Source organism: Scomber japonicus, chromosome 18, assembly GCF_027409825.1.
Source record: "Scomber japonicus isolate fScoJap1 chromosome 18, fScoJap1.pri, whole genome shotgun sequence".
In the NCBI taxonomy this organism is placed as follows: Eukaryota; Metazoa; Chordata; class Actinopteri; order Scombriformes; family Scombridae; genus Scomber; species Scomber japonicus.
Window position 1 is genome coordinate 16,879,235 of NC_070595.1, and position 19,899 is coordinate 16,899,133.

Consider the following 19,899-nt stretch of genomic DNA (forward strand, 5'->3'; position numbering starts at 1 on the left):
TGCTGGAATCAGTGAAATATCAGCTTTCATTTGATGTGTAGTTTGTGTGAATATCACGAACATAACAATACCAGGATCGTGGTGACTGCCGGCATGCGCAGTGCTCAGACGGTGTAGCGTTTTTGCAAATGATGCAATTAGTTGCTTGGTGTTTGACTTGTGTTTTGTTGAGCTTTTGTTGAGCGGTGTATCATATGGCTATATTAACGCTTGTTTAGCTGCCCTGAGACGTTTTTCATCTATAGGGGGCGCTCTTGCCCCCGCCGGCGGAGGCTCTCGGGCTTAAGAGGTTAAGTCATTTGGTTATGTAGGGGAGGAGCAGGTGGGGGCAGTGGCATGGACATTTAAATCAGCCTTATGACCTGGGGGCAGAAACTGTCTTTAAATCATAAGGCCAGACAACGGTGGTGCTGGGTGTGGGTGGAGTATTTGATAGTGTTTTTGGCCCTTCTGAGGACTCTGCTGGTATAAGTCCTGCAGTGATGGGAGGGCCGTTCCTGTCATGTGCTGGGCTGACTTGATCAGCCTCTGCAGGTGTTTAGGGTCTACCTGTGTGCTGTTGCTGTACCGTACCATACCATAAAGCTGCTGGTGAGAATAGTCTCAATGGTTGAGAAGTTGCAGAGGAATGTTGATGGCAACTTAAATTTCTTCAGCATCCTCAAGAAGTAGACTTTGCTTTGCTGTGACTTCCTTATCCACTGAATGAGATGGTGGACCCAGGTGAAGACCTCAGTGATGCAGACGCCAAAGAACTTGATGTTAACCCTTTCCACTTCAGTGTTTTCTTATTTAAAGTTTGCTGTGATTGTGGTGTTAATTGATATCCCAGGTTATTGATGAGTTGACTGACACAGAGCGGGTCTGTGACAGTCGACTGACCCACAGCAAATTAAATGGAAGCATTTTAAACAGTGAGATTAAGGCAGTGATCAGTAAATGAAACACAGACCTTACTGTGTGACACACAGGCAAGATCAAGGGTCAACTTAGTGGGGGGAGATGGTTCTCTGGTGGTCAGATGACAATTGTTAACTGCAAAGGGTCAAAACAGGAGGAGCTTCTACATTCAGACAGAAACAATAGATTAGGGCAGTAATGGCCAAGGGGATGTTTCCAGATGTCACTTATATCACACCTCTGCCCAAATGTGTATTTCTTCTCTAAGCGTACAAAATACACTGCATTTAATTAGACTTTATTTTTTTTTCTCTGTTAAATACTGGGTTGTTTCATCTCAGGCCTCAAAAAATATCAGTTAAGGTTTAACTCCACAGCTTGTAAACAAGTACAACATGTGATAAGGGATTGGGGCCAGATCTTAAAAGGTTGGGAAACACTGGTCTGATTTTACAGAGTCCCTCAAAGTTCAGGTAAATCATAAAACAAATATCCTGCAGCACAATCAGGGATTTCTGTCACCTACCAGTGTTAATCAGTTCTTTTTTTTTCTCTCTTTCTTATATTCTCTCAAAATAACAACATTTACCAGACGTAACAATAACACTAACACATGTATAGAAATAAATAAATGAATACAAAAATAAATTAACTTTTCCCTCTTTTCTTTACCTACAATCTGGCATCCACCTGTCGGGTGAGTATCTAATTATTGTTAATTATCAATTTAATTTAGTATTAAGTTTTATATTAAGTGCTAAATTTATTTCGATATGATTAAAATGTCTTTGTTTGGTCTTTTACTAATTATGCTATAATTAAACTATTTATTCCTATTTTTGATCTATTTTGGTCTCTACCCCACAGGTGGTTCGTTTAATCCCATTCTTCCCTTTCTAATTCAACAAAATAAAATGTAACAAAATAATAACAACAATAACAATATCAAAAACTCAATTATCGATGAAAGAAACAAAACAAGACAAACGTTTCAACTGGTTAAGGGGTTGGGTCGCCACTTCAGCCCTACTGTATTGTTCACTGCTGGAACCAGCCGAGCTAAGGAATCTCTGTGCTGATTATGATGATGATTATGAGGATGTAGGGGATGACAAGGATGAAGGGAATGAGGAGGATGATGAGGGTGAGGAGGATGATGAGGAGGGTGATGACGAGGATCAGGACAAGGACGAGGATGAGGGGGACAAGGAGGACGAGGACTTGGCCTTGTAACCACAAAGCCAAAAAAATAATAATAATCACTACACAGATAAAATACCTTTTTTTTCAAAATCTTGTCCTATTTTTACAAATCATCATCTGATTGAAATGTTAATAAACTAAACTAAATTAAACTTGCATTCTTCCTCATCATGTTTTCCTTTCTCGATACCACAATTACAAACAGGTTATATAAATTTAGCTTGAGATATATAGGCTACAATATGATAATTATAGTACAACTAATACACTTTAACATTGACTTATATACAAATTGATCTCAATATACACACAACTCAAAATAGCCACTAATCAGGTATTAATTCACAACTGCTAACGTTAGCGTTGTAGCACCAACGGTTATTAACAGCCACCTACGGTGGCTAACCGCTGCTAACCGTTGCTAACGCTGACGTTTTTTCCCCCTTTTTTCTTCTTCTGCTTTTCAGTGAATATTGCTATATTGACAACAAATTGGTTTAAACTGCTCCAGGTTTAGCTCTTCTTTCAATCAACTTTAATTCAAAACACTCTGGGTTCGGCTCAACTGTCTGATTGTCTGGATCAGCTGCTGCTTTGACAGCTGGGTGACACAGGCTTTTATAGTCTGTGTTTTTTTTTTAAATTAATTAATTAATTTATTAAAATCAAACCCACATAAATTCAAATTTCTCTAATCAATTTTCTAAGTTATCCACTTTATTTTATTTCACTGTCTTTGTAACTGGGGGTTACACTATCACTCATAAAAAAGTTATTCTCTGAACTTATTTGGTCTACCTGCAAAGACAGAACTAATCCCTTGCCAAACAAGTCCTTGTTTTTGAACCATCAAGTTTTCTCTCCTTTGAGACTTATCTGTAACAAGAGCCCAAAAGGGCGGGTAGATAATTAGTAACCCTATAGCTCCAAGGTCATTCCTTGGTGATGTTAATCCATAAACACCACAGCCTTGAACTCAATAGCAGAGAAAATGTCTCCTTTGGAGGACTTTGTGTTTTTCCTCTTATCTAGTCCTACCACTCTGTTGGGGACTGTTGCTGTCCTGCTCGTGCTCTGTCTTTTCTCCAGTAAATTCATCTCCCAGGAAATGTGGAAGGAGCCTCCAGGGCCGAGGCCTCTGCCCCTGCTTGGCAACCTATTGCAGCTGGATCTCAACAGACCCTACAAAACCCTGTGTGAGGTAAGTGTAGCACTACTCTTGTGAACATCACCCATTTTGTAACCGTGTGCAGTCTATTTGAATTTCCCTCCATTTATGCATTTTTGCAACAATACGTTTTTTTAACATTATCTAAGACATATCTCAATGTGTTTCATCTTCTTCCAGCTTTCAAAGAAATATGGATCTGTATTTAAGGTTTACTTTGGAACCAACAAAGTGGTTGTGTTAGCTGGATACAAGACAGTCAAAGAGGCTCTGGTCAGCTATGCAGAAGAGTTTGGAGACCGGGACATTGCCCCCATTTTCTATGACAGCAGTCGGGGTCACGGTATGACCTTCCTGCACACAAAACGTTTATTATGTGTTTACAGATAAATACAAAAACAAATACTAGACACTTTAAGAATAAGCAAAATCATATGTCGCATTGTGTCTGTCATCTTTTCTGATAAAGATATTATATATTATATATTATATCTAATAACACACACACAGATATATACAAGACAGATTTTATTTTTAACATGCATGTCATGCTTAATAGGAATTACAGTAAACATCTTTTCTGATGAGTGTTAACCCTGTAAGACCCAGATATAGAAAAAAATGAGCACTCAGATATTCTTTTAGGAGGCCTCTGATGTAGAAATGAAATGAAAGAGTTTTGAAATGTTTTACATGTTAGTAAGTTTTTAGAAATATTTCTGTATTTGTACTCACTTTGTCTGAACAGATATACAGAACATTTAAGCATTAATTTGCAGGGTTGATTGCTTACTTAGCCCCATAACAGTATATATCATCAGTAATAATCACACAACAATCATAGTTTTATGAATAAGCAGTTATTAATAAAAATACTGGAAAATTTGTATTTACAAAACTTTTTCTTTTTGCCACGTCTTAGTCATGTTCACTTTCAATGTGGTTTGAATGAAGGTTGTCTCAGTCCCAGTCTATGTTGACTTGCAGTGATAGTATTCTGCTCTCTACTTGTCATACTAAAAGGAACACATGCATCTCCTCAGAGCACTTACAGGTTCACAGTCAAGACCATTCACACCTGTCCCTGAACAATGCAACAGCCCCCCCCCCCCCCCTCCCCCCCAAACAAATCCAGAACATTCAGAGCCTGTTTTTCTATCCCCTAATGCTACAAGGTGCTACTTGGACAAACCCTCAGAAAAATAGCTCAGGATCATTTATGAAAGAAACATATGCACCCTTCCAGAGCACTTACAGGTTCACATTCAAGACCATTCGCACCTGTCCCTCAGTAATGCAACAGGCACCCCCCCCCCCAAAAAAAATCCAGAACATTCAGAGCCTTATCTCTTAATGCTACCAACTGCTCCATGAGCAAACACACAGAGAAATAGCTCAGGATCATTTAGAAGTTAAACAACTACAAAGATACAGGGAGTTTGAAATACTGCTATAGATGATGGCGTTTCAAATACCACATACAATTTAGTCATGTGTTTGATTATGGTCTAAGCTGAACTAAGTAAAAATTTAACAGAAAAGCATGTTTAGAACTTAGTTACAATGAATAATCTAGTACTTTAAATTTCTACTACATTTTTTTTCTATTTGTGAACATGTGACAAGTGCAGTGCCCTTATGCAATGTGTAAGGAACACAGGCTATTTTGTCTACCACTCTGGCCCAACATTATAGAATTACAACATAGACATAACAAGCTCTAAGTCACATTTGATTAATGTTTTCCAAAATAACTAAATATGTACATGTTCTAGAATCTAGAAATTGTAAGACATTGAACACAAGAAAAAAAAGGATGTTGTAATTCTGCAACAGTGGGGGTTGAACATAGAATCAGTACTGATAACTTCTGATTTGCACACCCTGTTTAACAGGAATTCTGTTTGCAAATGGAGAATCCTGGAAAGAGATGAGACGTTTTGCCCTTTCCACACTGAGAGACTTTGGGATGGGCAAAAGAGTTGCTGAGGATAAAATCTTAGAGGAATGCTGCCATCTGATTAAAATGTTTGACGAGCATAAAGGTAAGCAGTTAATATAAGTGATTATAACATGACATGGTGTGCTAATACATAGAAATCATACAATATGTTTTGGAGGTAGGGAAAACACTTCATTATGAGGTAGAGTGGTGTTTCATCTACTGGGTCTTTTATTTTCAATAACAGGACACCTCTGAGTGCATTATTGTACTCATGTAATGGTCACGTACACAGAGAAAGATATGGTGATTTTTTTTCAACAGTAGAAGACTGCAGTTTAAAATACTGTCATGGTGTATTACTATATTTATTGACTAGGTTTGAGTTGTCAGGTCAGTCAATCAGAAACCAAATCATTTGCTATAATGTAACATTTTCATGTTTTATAATGTCAGTGTTTCTTGCTGTGTTTTACAGGGAAACCATTTGATACAAAATGTCCAGTGAATTACGCAACATCCAATATTATTTCCTCTATCGTGTACGGAAGCAGATTTGAATACGATGACCCTCGATTCAAAAACCTGATAAGACGAGCCAACGAGAACATTCGCATTACTGGTTCTGCACCAGTCCAGGTAAGCTCAGTGTTTACTTTTTGACTTGATATCATCCAAATGCTAAATATGCATGAGTCTGTAATGATGTCATTGAATGTAATACTATGCTTGTAGACTCATGTGGCACATAAAATAAATCTTGCTGTTTAATGTGTTGTTGTTATGGAATTTTGCATACATGAAATGTATGTCTTTGGGTTTTCATTTTAGTGTATACTTTTATCTTTTAAATCATCTGTACTGTTTCTACTATAATGTCACAGGTCTACAACATGTTTCCCCGGCTGCTCAGTTGGATAAAAAACCGGCAGCTGATATTAAAAAATGTTGAGATGACTATCAGTGATGTCAAAGATTTGATCAAGCATCTGAAAGAGACACTGAACCATCACATGTGCAGGGGGCTTGTGGACTGTTTTCTGATTCGGAAACAGAAAGAAGAGGTAAGACAACAACTTTTATGTTTTTCAGCCAACAAAAGATGACAAATGTTTCACAGGTCTGTTTTATAATAATACACTGTATGGGTGTTTCTTCTCTTAGGAATCACACATTATAGACACTCATTTCCATGAGAACAACTTGATATTTACAGTGACCAACCTGTTTGCTGCTGGTACTGACACCACAGCAACTACACTGAGATGGAGTTTGCTTCTTATGGCCAAATATCCACAAATACAAGGTAAGGACAGAGATGAAACTTGTTTTCACCTGTGAAGGACAAAGGAATGTGTATGCTTCTGATGAAATACATGCATGTTTTTGGAGTGAAAAGGAAAATTAACATTGTTATTTTGTGTCTCCAGACCAGGTCCAGGATGAGTTGAGCAGGGTTGTTGGAAGTCGTCAGATCCAAGTAGATGACCGTAAAAACCTGCCCTACACCGACGCTGTCATTCATGAGACACAGAGACTCGCCAACATCGTCCCCATGTCACTTCCTCACAAAACCAGTCGAGATGTCACTTTCCAGGGCTTCTTTATCAAAAAGGTCAGTTGCTCTTAGCACTTTCTAACAATAATTTGTGGATATATTCATCCACCTCTGACAACTCTTTATATATAAAAGACAGAAGGCTATAATATTGTAATCATAGCTATATGAGCACAGGTTTACACCACTGGACCATATGGGTAAAACTGTCCTCCAATCACATGCACATTGCTCATATAGAGACGCTGCTCATATAGTGTGTGAGACAAACGTAATCAATAGGTGCATCCTGAATGGCCAGCTAAGTACATGCCAATTTCAGTGTGAGATTTCATGCACATTATTGTAATGTATTACCCTTAGAGTCCAGTATGGTGGCCGAGACAGCTCGTACAGCTTTTGTACATGGACATATTGAGGAAAGTATTTTGATTTTATGGAAACGGATTTCATATTTCACAAGAATGGATACTTGGCGAGCTGTGCAACTGCTTATATGCAGCAGCGTTTCTTTTTATTTGTAGCAGCGTTTGTTTTTGTTTGCAGCGTTACTTTTATTTGCAGCTATGGCGGGTCTCGGTCACCGTAGTCCAGTGATGTTAGAGCCTGTGTGAGGTAGACTTGTCTTTCTCATTTGCATACAGGGGACTATTGTGTTTCCTCTGCTTACTTCTGTCCTGTACGATGAGAGTGAATGGGAGAGCCCACACACTTTCAACCCGTCCCACTTCCTGGATAATGAGGGTAAATTTATCAGGAGAGATGCCTTCATGGCCTTTTCTGCAGGTAAAACAATTATGCAGTTTTTATTCTCACAGAATTCAAGAGTCTTTGTGGTCATACAGGTTTGATCCTTGCCACTTTTTGTTCTCACAGGTCGCAGAGTGTGTCTTGGAGAGAGTCTGGCCAAGATGGAGCTCTTCCTCTTCTTCACCACACTCCTCCAACGCTTTCGTTTCACTCCTCCACCTGGAGTGACAGAGGATGACCTGGATCTGACTCCTGCTGTGGGCTTTGTCCTCAGTCCTTCACCTCATGAGCTGTGTGCCGTCAGTCGACAATGATGCAGCTTTATCACTGCCTGTGGCAATGGCTTTATTATTGTTTTACCCAGCGTCACACAGGCAGAAACGTAATCATTTGTATGTTCACCACCTTGATTTACATGTTGAGTAGCCCCATCCTTAAGACCAGGATCAGTGAACATTGGCCACATACCAGCAACAGGCAGATCATGAGACGGTCAGTTACCTGTTATAGTATTGAACAATGTTCAGCCTAAATGTCTGTATTTGTTAGTTTGTAATTGTGCACAATATTTCACACAGCTTGTTGGAATTTGGGTGTATGCACTTTGTTTGTATATGTACAGTATTGCAGTCAGCCATATTCCTGCTATATACATACATATAACAAATCAAATCAGTATCTATTATATTGCAACAAGTAGTATAATCATATAGTTTTCCATAAATAAACTAACACCTGCCTTTTCAGATTCACGAGCATCCCAAGATACAATAAAAGTACATTCATATTCCACTATCATGCATTTTACTGTTGTCCCTTTTCTGTCTCTAAAATCTTGACATGGACCCACTATTGTTTTCAATTTAGTTTTTTTTGTTGTGGGTATAAAAGAAAATGTCTTGTTAAACTATTTTATACATTTTTTCATGTATCAGTTGATTTATCAGCATTTTTTGTCATCAGATGACAGTTTTTGGTGGTGGTCAGTTCCGCTCGTCAAACAAGCATGGATCACCCCCCTAAAATGTATTGTGTCTGTTATAGAAAGGTACTCACTGTCATGACATACCTTCCCCATTTTTCAAGTGGGTGAAACAGCCCCACTTTGGATTGTAAAGATCAGCCAGGGTGTGTAGCCGACACGACCACTAACAAAAGGAAGAAAGGTGAATTGGTATTTGATTGATAAGTGATTAAGTGTCAGAGTCATTATCATGTGAAACAGCAAATAGACAAGATGCTGGGAAAGAAAGCCAGTCATAACCTACTGTGTCCCTGCAACAATATAAAGTTAGCAACTTTAAAATTTACACATATTGGGAATGACCTCAGGGCTGTTTTAAAATGTTCTATTTTTAGCGAAGACAGTTGATGCCAGCAGCTGGAGGGCTGCCTACAAGGTGGAAGACACATTTTGTAACTAATCTCAGATACCAAACAAAACCACAGTAGTTGCTGACACTGCACTAAAAACCTGATAGGCTACTGAGAGGAGACTGCAGGCACAATCTGTAGACTGAGACCTCATTGTGGTCCTACATTTAACCTGCTGGCTGTGTATTTGTGGTTTATTTGCTGTTACCACTGTATAATGATCACCTCTAGGTACCTCCTGTTCCATGCAAACATTATAATATGATCAGGATAATTCATTAACAGGATGTGGATCATACCATTATGTGCAGTATAGTCCTAACTGCATTTGAACCTGCTACCTCATCTTGAGTTTTGGGCCAGTGTATTTCACTAAAGATAGCCAGCTCATAATAATAAACAGTTATAGACACTTTGAAATCAAAGTAAAATAATTGATGTACAGTCCCAGGTAAATTCAGGCATTTTGATTAACAGTGATGAATGATAATAAATAGACAGAAAAATCACCCCACTCAGCTTTATTAAAACACAGTGTTTTGAGTGAGTAAACCACAGAGCTATAAAATATATAAAAACCTTGTCTTGTTTGTGCCTTTTTGTTCACTTGTTATTTTATCACATTCATAAGGCTTTTTGTTAATGTTTCGAACAACATTAAATGTTTCCCAAAACAAATCCCACAAATATTAATGAGAAATACTGTATATTCTCAGTCTCCATCTTTTCATTCACATTAAAGATCAATATTAAAATCTGAAATTTATTAGTAATCAGATTAAGTCTATTCTGAAAATGACGATTATTCTACTAAACATGATTAGACTTGTTTTTTTTACTATCCTTACTTATTTATTTTTAATTTAACATTTTCCCCCTGTTAAATACTGTATTGTTTCACCTTTTCATGCCTAAAAACATATCTGAGATGGTTGAACTCCTTAAAATTCATAAAAACATACAACATGTGATAAGGGATTGGAGGAAGACCTTAAAAGGTTGGGAACCACTAGTCTGAAATTGTAGGGGCCTCAAAGTTTAGGTAAGTGTGCAGCTCAACCATCTATCAGGGCTTTCTAACCTACATTACAGGTCACATCCACTTTAATCTAACTGTACCTGAATCAGTGATGGTATGGCTGTTATTCTCTCAGCTTATTTGTTGTGGAAGTTAGGTCTACCTGCCAAAACAGGATGAATTCTTTAGCAAACAAGTCATTGGTATTAAGTTTTCTCTCCTTTTAAAATTTTTCTCACACCTGTGAGTAAACAGAGCCCAAAAAAGGCGTGGAGATAATTAGTAACCCTATGGCTGCAGGCACATTCATTGGTAATATTAATAGATAAACACCACTGTCTTAGACTCAGTGAGTGGACAACCATCCACAGAAAAGAAAATGTCTCCTTTGGAGGACTTTGTGTTTTTCCTCTTATCTAGTCCTACCACTCTGTTGGGGACTGTTGCTGTCCTGCTCGTGCTTTGTCTTTTCTCCAGTAAATTCATCTCCCAGGAAATGTGGAAGGAGCCTCCAGGGCCGAGGCCTCTGCCCCTGCTTGGCAACCTATTGCAGCTGGATCTCAACAGACCCTACAAAACCCTGTGTGAGGTAAGTGTAGCACTACTCTTGTGAACATGACCATTTTGTAACAGTTTGCCGTCTATTTGAATTTCCCTCCATTTATGCATTTTTGCAACAATACGTTTTTTTAACATTATCTAAGACATATCTCAATGTGTTTCATCTTCTTCCAGCTTTCAAAGAAATATGGATCTGTATTTAAGGTTTACTTTGGAACCAACAAAGTGGTTGTGTTAGCTGGATACAAGACAGTCAAAGAGGCTCTGGTCAGCTATGCAGAAGAGTTTGGAGACCGAGACATTGCCCCCATTTTCTATGACATGACTCAAGGTCACGGTATGACCTTCCTGCACAAAATGTTTATTATGTGTTTACAGATAAATACAAAAACAAATACTAGACACTTTAAGAATAAGCTAAATCATATGTCACATTGTATCTGTCATCTTTTCTGATTCAGTATTATATCTAATAACACACACACAGATATATACAAGACAGATTTTATTTTTAACATGCATGTCATGCTTAATAGGAATTACAGTAAACATCTTTTCTGATGTGTGTCAAACATAGAATCAATAGTGATAACTTCTGATTTGCACACCCTGTTTAACAGGAATTATTTTAGCAAATGGAGAATCCTGGAAAGAGATGAGACGTTTTGCCCTCTCCACACTGAGAGACTTTGGGATGGGCAAAAGAGTTGTTGAGGATACAATCTTAGAGGAATGCTGCCATCTGATTAAAATGTTTGACGAGCATAAAGGTAAGCAGTTAATATAAGTGATTATAACATGACATGGTGTGCTAATACATAGAAATCATACAATATGTTTTGGAGGTAAAGAACACTTCATTATGAGGTAGAGTGGTGTTTCATCTACTGGGTCTTTTATTTTCAATAACAGGACACCTCTGAGTGCATTATTGTACTCATGTAATGGTCACGTACACAGACAAAGATATGGTGATTTTTTTTCAATAGTAGAAGACTGCAGTTTAAAATACTGTCATGGTGTATTACTATATTTATTGACTAGGTTTGAGTTGTCAGGTCAGTCAATCAGAAACCAAATCATTTGCTATAATGTAACATTTTCATGTTTTATAATGTCAGTGTTTCTTGCTGTGTTTTGCAGGGAAACCATTTGATACAAAATGTCCAGTGAATTACGCAACATCCAATATTATTTCCTCTATCGTGTACGGAAGCAGATTTGAATACGATGACCCTCGATTCAAAAACCTGATAAGACGAGCCAACGAGAACCTTCGCATTACTGGTTCTGCATCAGTCCAGGTAAGCTCAGTGTTTAATTTTTGACTTGATATCATCCAAATGCTAAATATGCATGAGTCTGTAATGATGTCATTGAATGTAATACTATGCTTGTAGACTCATGTGGCACATAAAATAAATCTTGCTGTTTAATGTGTTGTTATGGCATTTTGCATACATGAATTGTATGTCTTTGGGTTTTTATTTTAGTGTATACTTTTATCTTTTAAATCATCTGTACTGTTTCTACTATAATGTCACAGGTCTACAACATGTTTCCCCGGCTGCTCAGTTGGATAAAAAACCGGCAGCTGATATTAAAAAATGTTGAGATGACTATCAGTGATGTCAAAGATTTGATCAAGCATCTGAAAGAGACACTGAACCCTCACATGTGCAGGGGGCTTGTGGACTGTTTTCTGATTCGGAAACAGAAAGAGGAGGTAAGACAACAACTTTTATGTTTTTCAGCCAACAAAAGATGACAAATGTTTCACAGGTCTGTTTTATAATAATACACTGTATGGGTGTTTCTTCTCTTAGGAATCACACATTATAGACACTCATTTCCATGAGAACAACTTGATATTTACATTGACCAACCTGTTTGCTGCTGGTACTGACACCACAGCAATTACACTGAGATGGGCTTTGCTTCTTATGGCCAAATATCCACAAATACAAGGTAAGGACAGAGATGAAACTTGTTTTCACCTGTAAAGGACAAAGGAATATGTATGCTTCTGATGAAATACATGCATGTTGTTGGAGTGAAAATTAACATTGTGGGGTTGAGCATAGCTCATAGTCTTATCCTGCGTGTCATTCCCCCTCTCTCTGCCTGTTTCCTGTCTCTCTCCACTGTCCTGTACATTAAAGGCAAAAAAAGCCCGAAAATATATACTTAAAAAAAATTAAAAAATGAACATTGTTATTTTGTGTCTCCAGACCAGGTCCAGGATGAGTTGAGCAGGGTTGTTGGAAGTCGTCAGATCCAAGTAGATGACCGTAAAAACCTGCCCTACACCGACGCTGTCATTCATGAGACACAGAGACTTGCCAACATCGTCCCCATGTCACTTCCTCACAAAACCAGTCGAGATGTCACTTTCCAGGGCTTCTTTATCAAAAAGGTCAGTTGCTCTTAGCACTTTCTAACAATAATTTGTGGATATATTCATCCACCTCTGACAACTCCTTAAACAGTGCTTTGGTTCTGACAAGATATATAAAAGACAGAAGGCTATGATATTGTAACCCTAGCTATATGAGCACAGGTTTATACCACTGGACCATATGGGTAAAACTGTCCTCCAATCACATGCACATTGCTCATATAGAGACGCTGCTCATATAGTGTGTGAGACAAACGTAATCAATAGGTGCATCCTGACTGGCCAGCTAAGTACATGCCAATTTCAGTGTGAGATTTCATGCACATTATTGGAATGTATTACCCTTAGAGTCCAGTAATGTTAGAGCCTGTGTGAGATAGACTTGTCTTTCTCATTTGCATACAGGGGACTATTGTGTTTCCTCTGCTTACTTCTGTCCTGTACGATGAGAGTGAATGGGAGAGCCCACACACTTTCAACCCTTCCCACTTCCTGGATAATGAGGGTAAATTTATCAGGAGAGATGCCTTCATGGCCTTTTCTGCAGGTAAAACAATTATGCAGTTTTTATTCTCACAGAATTCAAGAGTCTTTGTGGTCATACAGGTTTGATCCTTGCCACTTTTTGTTCTCACAGGTCGCAGAGTGTGTCTTGGAGAGAGTCTGGCCAAGATGGAGCTCTTCCTCTTCTTCACCACCCTCCTCCAGCGCTTTCGTTTCACTCCTCCACCTGGAGTGACAGAGGATGACCTGGATCTGACTCCTGCTGTGGGCTTTGTCCTCAGTCCTTCACCTCATGAGCTGTGTGCCGTCAGTCGACAATGAGGCAGCTTTATCACTGCCTGTGGCAATGGCTTTATTATTGTTTTACCCAGCGTCACACAGGCAGAAACGTAATCATCTGTATGTTATGATTTGTGTTATGAAACGTAATGATTTACATGTTGAGTAGCCCCATCCTTAAGACCAGGATCAGTGAACATTGGCCACATACCAGCAACAGGCAGATCATGAGACAGTCAGTTACCTGTTATAGTATTGAACAATGTTCATCCTAAATGTCTGTATTTGTTAGTTTGTAATTGTGCACAATATTTCACACAGCTTGTTGGAATTTGGGTGTATATGCACTTTGTTTGTATATGTACAGTATTGCAGTCAGCCATATTCCTGCTTTTCTGCCACTGATGCATTTCACTATTTGTCACTGGTTTGACTTGTTATGTATCTATTATAGTGCGAAAAGTAATATAATCATATAGTTTTCTATAAATAAACTAACACCTGCCTTTTCAGATTCACGAGCATCCCAAGATACAATAAAAGTACATTCATATTCCACTATCATGCATTTTACTGTTGTCCCTTTTCTGTCTCTAAAATCTTGACATGGACCCACTATTGTTTTCAGTTTAGTTTTTTTGTTGTGGGTATAAAAGAAAATGTCTTTTTAAACTAATTTATACAATTTTTTTCATCAGTTGATTTATCAGCATTTTTTGTCATCAGTTGACAGTTTTCGGTGGTGGTCAGTTCCGCTCGTCAAACAAGCATGGATCACCCCCCTAAAATGTATTGTGTCTGTTATAGAAAGGTACTCACTGTCATGACATACCTTTTCCATTTTTCACTGACTTTTTCAAGTCGGTGAAACAGCCCCACTTTGGATTGTAAAGATCAGCCAGGGTGTGTAGCCAACATGACCACTAACAAAAGGAAGAAAGGTGAATTGGTATTTGATTGATAAGTGATTAAGTGTCAGAGTCATTATCATGTGAAACAGCAAATAGACAAGATGCTGGGAAAGAAAGCCAGTCATAACCTACTGTGTCCCTGCAACAATATAAAGTTAGCAACTTTAAAATTTACACATTTTGGGAATGACCTCAGGGCTGTTTTAAAATGTTCTATTTTTAGCGAAGACAGTTGATGCCAGCAGCTGGAGGGCTGCCTACAAGGTGGAAGACACATTTTGTAACTAATCTCAGATGCCAAACAAAACCACAGTAGTTGCTGACACTGCACTAAAAACCTGATAGGCTACTGAGAGGAGACTGCAGGCACAATCTGTAGACTGAGACCTCATTGTGGTCCTACATTTAACCTGCTGGCTGTGTATTTGTGGTTTATTTGCTGTTATCACTGTATAATGATCACCTCTAGGTAGCTCCTGTTCCATGTAAACATTATAATATGATCAGGGTAATTCATTAACAGGATGTGGTTCATACCATTATGTGCAGTATAGTCCTAACTGCATTTGAACCTGCTACCTCATCTTGAGTTTTGGGCCAGTGTATTTCACTAAAGATAGCCAGCCCATAATAATAAACAGTTATAGACACTTTGAAATCAAAGTAAAATAATTGATGTACAGTCCCAGGTAAATTCAGGCATTTTGATTAACAGTGATGAATGATAATAAATAGACAGAAAAGTCACCCCACTCAGCTTTATTAAAACACAGTGTTTTGAGTGAGTAAACCACAGAGCCATAAAATATATAAAAAACTTGTCTTGTTTGTGCTTTTTTGTTCACTTGTTATTTTATCACATTCACAAGGCTTTTTGTTAATGTTTCGAACAACATTAAATGTTTCCCAAAACAAATCCCACAAATATTAATGAGAAATACTGTATATTCTCAGTCTCCATCTTTTCATTCACATTAAAGATCAATATTAAAATCTGAAATTTATTAGTAATCAGATTAAGTCTATTCTGAAAATGACGATTATTCTACTAAACATGATTAGACTTGTTTTTTTTACTATCCTTACTTATTTATTTTTAATTTAACATTTTCCCCCTGTTAAATACTGTATTGTTTCACCTTTTCATGCCTAAAAACATATCTGAGATAGTTGAACTCCTTAAAATTCATAAAAACATACAACATGTGATAAGGGATTGGAGGAAGACCTTAAAAGGTTGGGAACCACTAGTCTGAACTTGTAGGGGCCTCAAAGTTTAGGTAAGTGTGCAGCTCAACCATCTATCAGGGCTTTCTAACCTACATTACAGGTCACATCCACTTTAATCTAACTGTACCTGAATCAGTGATGGTATGGCTGTTATTCTCTCAGCTTATTTGTTATGGAAGTTAGGTCTACCTGCCAAAACAGGATGAATTCTTTAGCAAACAAGTCATTGGTATTAAGTTTTCTCTCCTTTTAAAATTTTTCTCACACCTGTGAGTAAACAGAGCCCAAAAAAGGCGTGGAGATAATTAGTAACCCTATGGCTGCAGGCACATTCATTGGTAATATTAATAGATAAACACCACTGTCTTAGACTCAGTGAGTGGACAACCATCCACAGGAAAGAAAATGTCTCTGTTGAAAGATTTTGTGTCTTTCCTCTTATCTAGTCCTACCACTCTGTTGGGGACTGTTGCTGTCCTGCTCGTGCTTTGTCTTTTCTCCAGTAAATTCATCTCCCAGGAAATGTGGAAGGAGCCTCCAGGGCCGAGGCCTCTGCCCCTGCTTGGCAACCTATTGCAGCTGGATCTCAACAGACCCTACAAAACCCTGTGTGAGGTAAGTGTAGCACTACTCTTGTGAACATGACCATTTTGTAACCGTGTGCAGTCTATTTGAATTTCCCTCCATTTATGCATTTTTGCAACAATAAGTTTTTTTAACATTATCTAAGACATATCTCAATGTGTTTCATCTTCTTCCAGCTTTCAAAGAAATATGGATCTGTATTTAAGGTTTACTTTGGAACCAACAAAGTGGTTGTGTTAGCTGGATACAAGACAGTCAAAGAGGCTCTGGTCAGCTATGCAGAAGAGTTTGGAGACCGAGACATTGCCCCCATTTTCTATGACATGACTCAAGGTCACGGTATGACCTTCCTGCACAAAACGTTTATTATGTGTTTACAGATAAATACAAAAACAAATGCTAGACACTTTAAGAATAAGCTAAATCATATGTCGCATTGTATCAGTCATCTTTTCTGATTCAGTATTATATCTAATAACACACACACAGATATATACAAGACAGATTTTATTTTTAACATGCATGTCATGCTTAATAGAAATTACAGTAAACATCTTTTCTGATGTGTGTCAAACATAGAATCAGTAGTGATAACTTCTGATTTGCACACCCTGTTTAACAGGAATTATTTTTGCAAATGGAGAATCCTGGAAAGAGATGAGACGTTTTGCCCTCTCCACACTGAGAGACTTTGGGATGGGCAAAAGAGTTGCTGAGGATAAAATCTTAGAGGAATGCTGCCATCTGATTAAAATGTTTGACGATCATAAAGGTAAGCAGTTAATATAAGTGATTATAACATGACATGGTGTGCTAATACATAGAAATCATACAATATGTTTTGGAGGTAAAGAACACTTCATTATGAGGTAGAGTGGTGTTTCATCTACTGGGTCTTTTATTTTCAATAACAGGACACCTCTGAGTGCATTATTGTACTCATGTAATGGTCACGTACACAGAGAAAGATATGGTGATTTTTTTTCAATAGTAGAAGACTGCAGTTTAAAATACTGTCATGGTGTATTACTATATTTATTGACTAGGTTTGAGTTGTCAGGTCAGTCAATCAGAAACCAAATCATTTGCTATAATGTAACATTTTCATGTTTTATAATTTCAGTGTTTCTTGCTGTGTTTTACAGGGAAACCATTTGATACAAAATGTCCAGTGAATTACGCAACATCCAATATTATTTCCTCTATCGTGTACGGAAGCAGATTTGAATACGATGACCCTCGATTCAAAAACCTGATAAGACGAGCCAATGAGAACATTCGCATTACTGGTTCTGCACCAGTCCAGGTAAGCTCAGTGTTTAATTTTTGACTTGATATCATCCAAATGCTAAATATGCATGAGTCTGTAATGATGTCATTGAATGTAATACTATGCTTGTAAACTCATGTGGCACATAAAATAAATCTTGCTGTTTAATGTGTTGTTGTTATGGCATTTTGCATACATGAATTGTATGTCTTTGGGTTTTCATTTTAGTGTATACTTTTATCTTTTAAATCATCTGTACTGTTTCTACTATAATGTCACAGGTCTACAACATGTTTCCCCGGCTGCTCAGTTGGATAAAAAACCGGCAGCTGATATTAAAAAATGTTGAGATGACTATCAGTGATGTCAAAGATTTGATCAAGCATCTGAAAGAGACACTGAACCATCACATGTGCAGGGGGCTTGTGGACTGTTTTCTGATTCGGAAACAGAAAGAGGAGGTAAGACAACAACTTTTATGTTTTTCAGCCAACAAAAGATGACAAATGTTTCACAGGTCTTTTTTATAATAATACACTGTATGGGTGTTTCTTCTCTTAGGAATCACACATTATAGACACTCATTTCCATGAGAACAACTTGATATTTACAGTGGCCAACCTGTTTGCTGCTGGTACTGACACCACAGCAACTACACTGAGATGGGCTTTGCTTCTTATGGCCAAATATCCACAAATACAAGGTAAGGACAGAGATGAAACTTGTTTTCACCTGTGAAGGACAAAGGAATATGTATGCTTCTGATGAAATACATGCATGTTGTTGGAGTGAAAATTAACATTGTTATTTTGTGTCTCCAGACCAGGTCCAGGATGAGTTGAGCAGGGTTGTTGGAAGTCGTCAGATCCAAGTAGATGACCGTAAAAACCTGCCCTACACCGACGCTGTCATTCATGAGACACAGAGACTCGCCAACATCGTCCCCATGTCACTTCCTCACAAAACCAGTCGAGATGTCACTTTCCAGGGCTTCTTTATCAAAAAGGTCAGTTGCTCTTAGCACTTTCTAACAATAATTTGTGGATATATTCATCCACCTCTGACAACTCCTTAAACAGTGCTTTGGTTCTGAGAAGATATATAAAAGACAGAAGGCTATGATATTGTAACCCTAGCTATATGAGCACAGGTTTACACCACTTGACCATATGGGTAAAACTGTCCTCCAATCACATGCACATTGCTCATATAGAGACGCTGCTCATATAGTGTGTGAGACAAACGTAATCAATAGGTGCATCCTGACTGGTCAGCTAAGTACATGCCAATTTCAGTGTGAGATTTCATGCACATTATTGGAATGTATTACCCTTAGAGTCCAGTGATGTTAGAGCCTGTGTGAGATAGACTTGTCTTTCTCATTTGCATACAGGGGACTATTGTGTTTCCTCTGCTTACTTCTGTCCTGTACGATGAGAGTGAATGGGAGAGCCCACACACTTTCAACCCGTCCCACTTCCTGGATAATGAGGGTAAATTTATCAGGAGAGATGCCTTCATGGCCTTTTCTGCAGGTAAAACAATTATGCAGTTTTTATTCTCACAGAATTCAAGAGTCTTTGTGGTCATACAGGTTTGATCCTTGCCACTTTTTGTTCTCACAGGTCGCAGAGTGTGTCTTGGAGAGAGTCTGGCCAAGATGGAGCTCTTCCTCTTCTTCACCACCCTCCTCCAGCGCTTTCGTTTCACTCCTCCACCTGGAGTGACAGAGGATGACCTGGATCTGACTCCTGCTGTGGGCCTCGTTCCCAGTCCTTCACCTCATGAGCTGTGTGCCGTCAGTCGACAATGAGGCAGCTTTATCACTGCCTGTGGCAATGGCTTTATTATTGTTTTACCCAGCGTCACACAGGCAGAAACATCATCACTTGTATGTTCACCACCTTGATTTACATGTTGAGTAGCCCCATCCTTAAGACCAGGATCAGTGAACATTGGCCACATACCAGCAACAGGCAGATCATGAGACGGTCAGTTACCTGTTATAGTATTGAACAATGTTCAGCCTAAATGTCTGTATTTGTTAGTTTGTAATTGTGCACAATATTTCACACAGCTTGTTGGAATTTGGGTGTATATGCACTTTGTTTGTATATGTACAGTATTGCAGTCAGCCATATTCCTGCTATATACATACATATAACAAATCAAACCAGTATCTATTATATTGCAACAAGTAGTATAATCATATAGTTTTCCATAAATAAACTAACACCTGCCTTTTCAG

The 19,899-nt window shown here is 38.2% G+C and overlaps 3 protein-coding genes across 3 annotated transcripts; all 3 read left to right on the forward strand.

Moving 5' to 3' along the window:
- The first annotated feature begins 3,094 nt into the window (after positions 1-3,094).
- LOC128379451 (cytochrome P450 2K1-like) lies at positions 3,095-7,835 on the forward strand. The gene is made up of 9 exons (XM_053339068.1): positions 3,095-3,304; positions 3,452-3,614; positions 5,167-5,316; positions 5,692-5,852; positions 6,098-6,277; positions 6,378-6,519; positions 6,644-6,828; positions 7,416-7,557; positions 7,648-7,835. Exons 1-9 carry the CDS (start codon positions 3,095-3,097, stop codon positions 7,833-7,835), a joined length of 1,521 nt encoding a protein of 506 aa, XP_053195043.1.
- A 2,457-nt stretch (positions 7,836-10,292) lies between these two features.
- LOC128379450 (cytochrome P450 2K1-like) lies at positions 10,293-13,697 on the forward strand. Its single transcript, XM_053339067.1, has 9 exons — positions 10,293-10,502; positions 10,649-10,811; positions 11,095-11,244; positions 11,618-11,778; positions 12,021-12,200; positions 12,301-12,442; positions 12,706-12,890; positions 13,278-13,419; positions 13,510-13,697. The coding sequence occupies exons 1-9, from the start codon at positions 10,293-10,295 to the stop codon at positions 13,695-13,697; spliced, it is 1,521 nt and encodes a 506-aa protein (XP_053195042.1).
- A 2,504-nt stretch (positions 13,698-16,201) lies between these two features.
- On the forward strand, positions 16,202-19,464 carry LOC128379573 (cytochrome P450 2K1-like). The gene is made up of 9 exons (XM_053339247.1): positions 16,202-16,411; positions 16,558-16,720; positions 17,004-17,153; positions 17,527-17,687; positions 17,933-18,112; positions 18,213-18,354; positions 18,473-18,657; positions 19,045-19,186; positions 19,277-19,464. The coding sequence occupies exons 1-9, from the start codon at positions 16,202-16,204 to the stop codon at positions 19,462-19,464; spliced, it is 1,521 nt and encodes a 506-aa protein (XP_053195222.1).
- Positions 19,465-19,899: the final 435 nt, after the last annotated feature.

Bases quoted from the DNA above. Each gene is read 5' to 3' on its own strand.
- LOC128379573 (XM_053339247.1), top strand. From the start codon at position 16,202: ATGTCTCTGTTGAAAGATTTTGTGTCTTTCCTCTTATCTAGTCCTACC. The intron at 16,721-17,003 runs GTATGACCTTCC...CCTGTTTAACAG, and splicing joins TGACATGACTCAAGGTCACG to GAATTATTTTTGCAAATGGA. The intron at 18,355-18,472 runs GTAAGGACAGAG...TTGTGTCTCCAG, and splicing joins CAAATATCCACAAATACAAG to ACCAGGTCCAGGATGAGTTG.
- LOC128379450 (XM_053339067.1), top strand. From the start codon at position 10,293: ATGTCTCCTTTGGAGGACTTTGTGTTTTTCCTCTTATCTAGTCCTACC. The intron at 10,503-10,648 runs GTAAGTGTAGCA...ATCTTCTTCCAG, and splicing joins CCTACAAAACCCTGTGTGAG to CTTTCAAAGAAATATGGATC. The intron at 12,201-12,300 runs GTAAGACAACAA...TTCTTCTCTTAG, and splicing joins TTCGGAAACAGAAAGAGGAG to GAATCACACATTATAGACAC.
- LOC128379451 (XM_053339068.1), top strand. From the start codon at position 3,095: ATGTCTCCTTTGGAGGACTTTGTGTTTTTCCTCTTATCTAGTCCTACC. The intron at 3,305-3,451 runs GTAAGTGTAGCA...ATCTTCTTCCAG, and splicing joins CCTACAAAACCCTGTGTGAG to CTTTCAAAGAAATATGGATC. The intron at 5,853-6,097 runs GTAAGCTCAGTG...ATAATGTCACAG, and splicing joins CTGGTTCTGCACCAGTCCAG to GTCTACAACATGTTTCCCCG.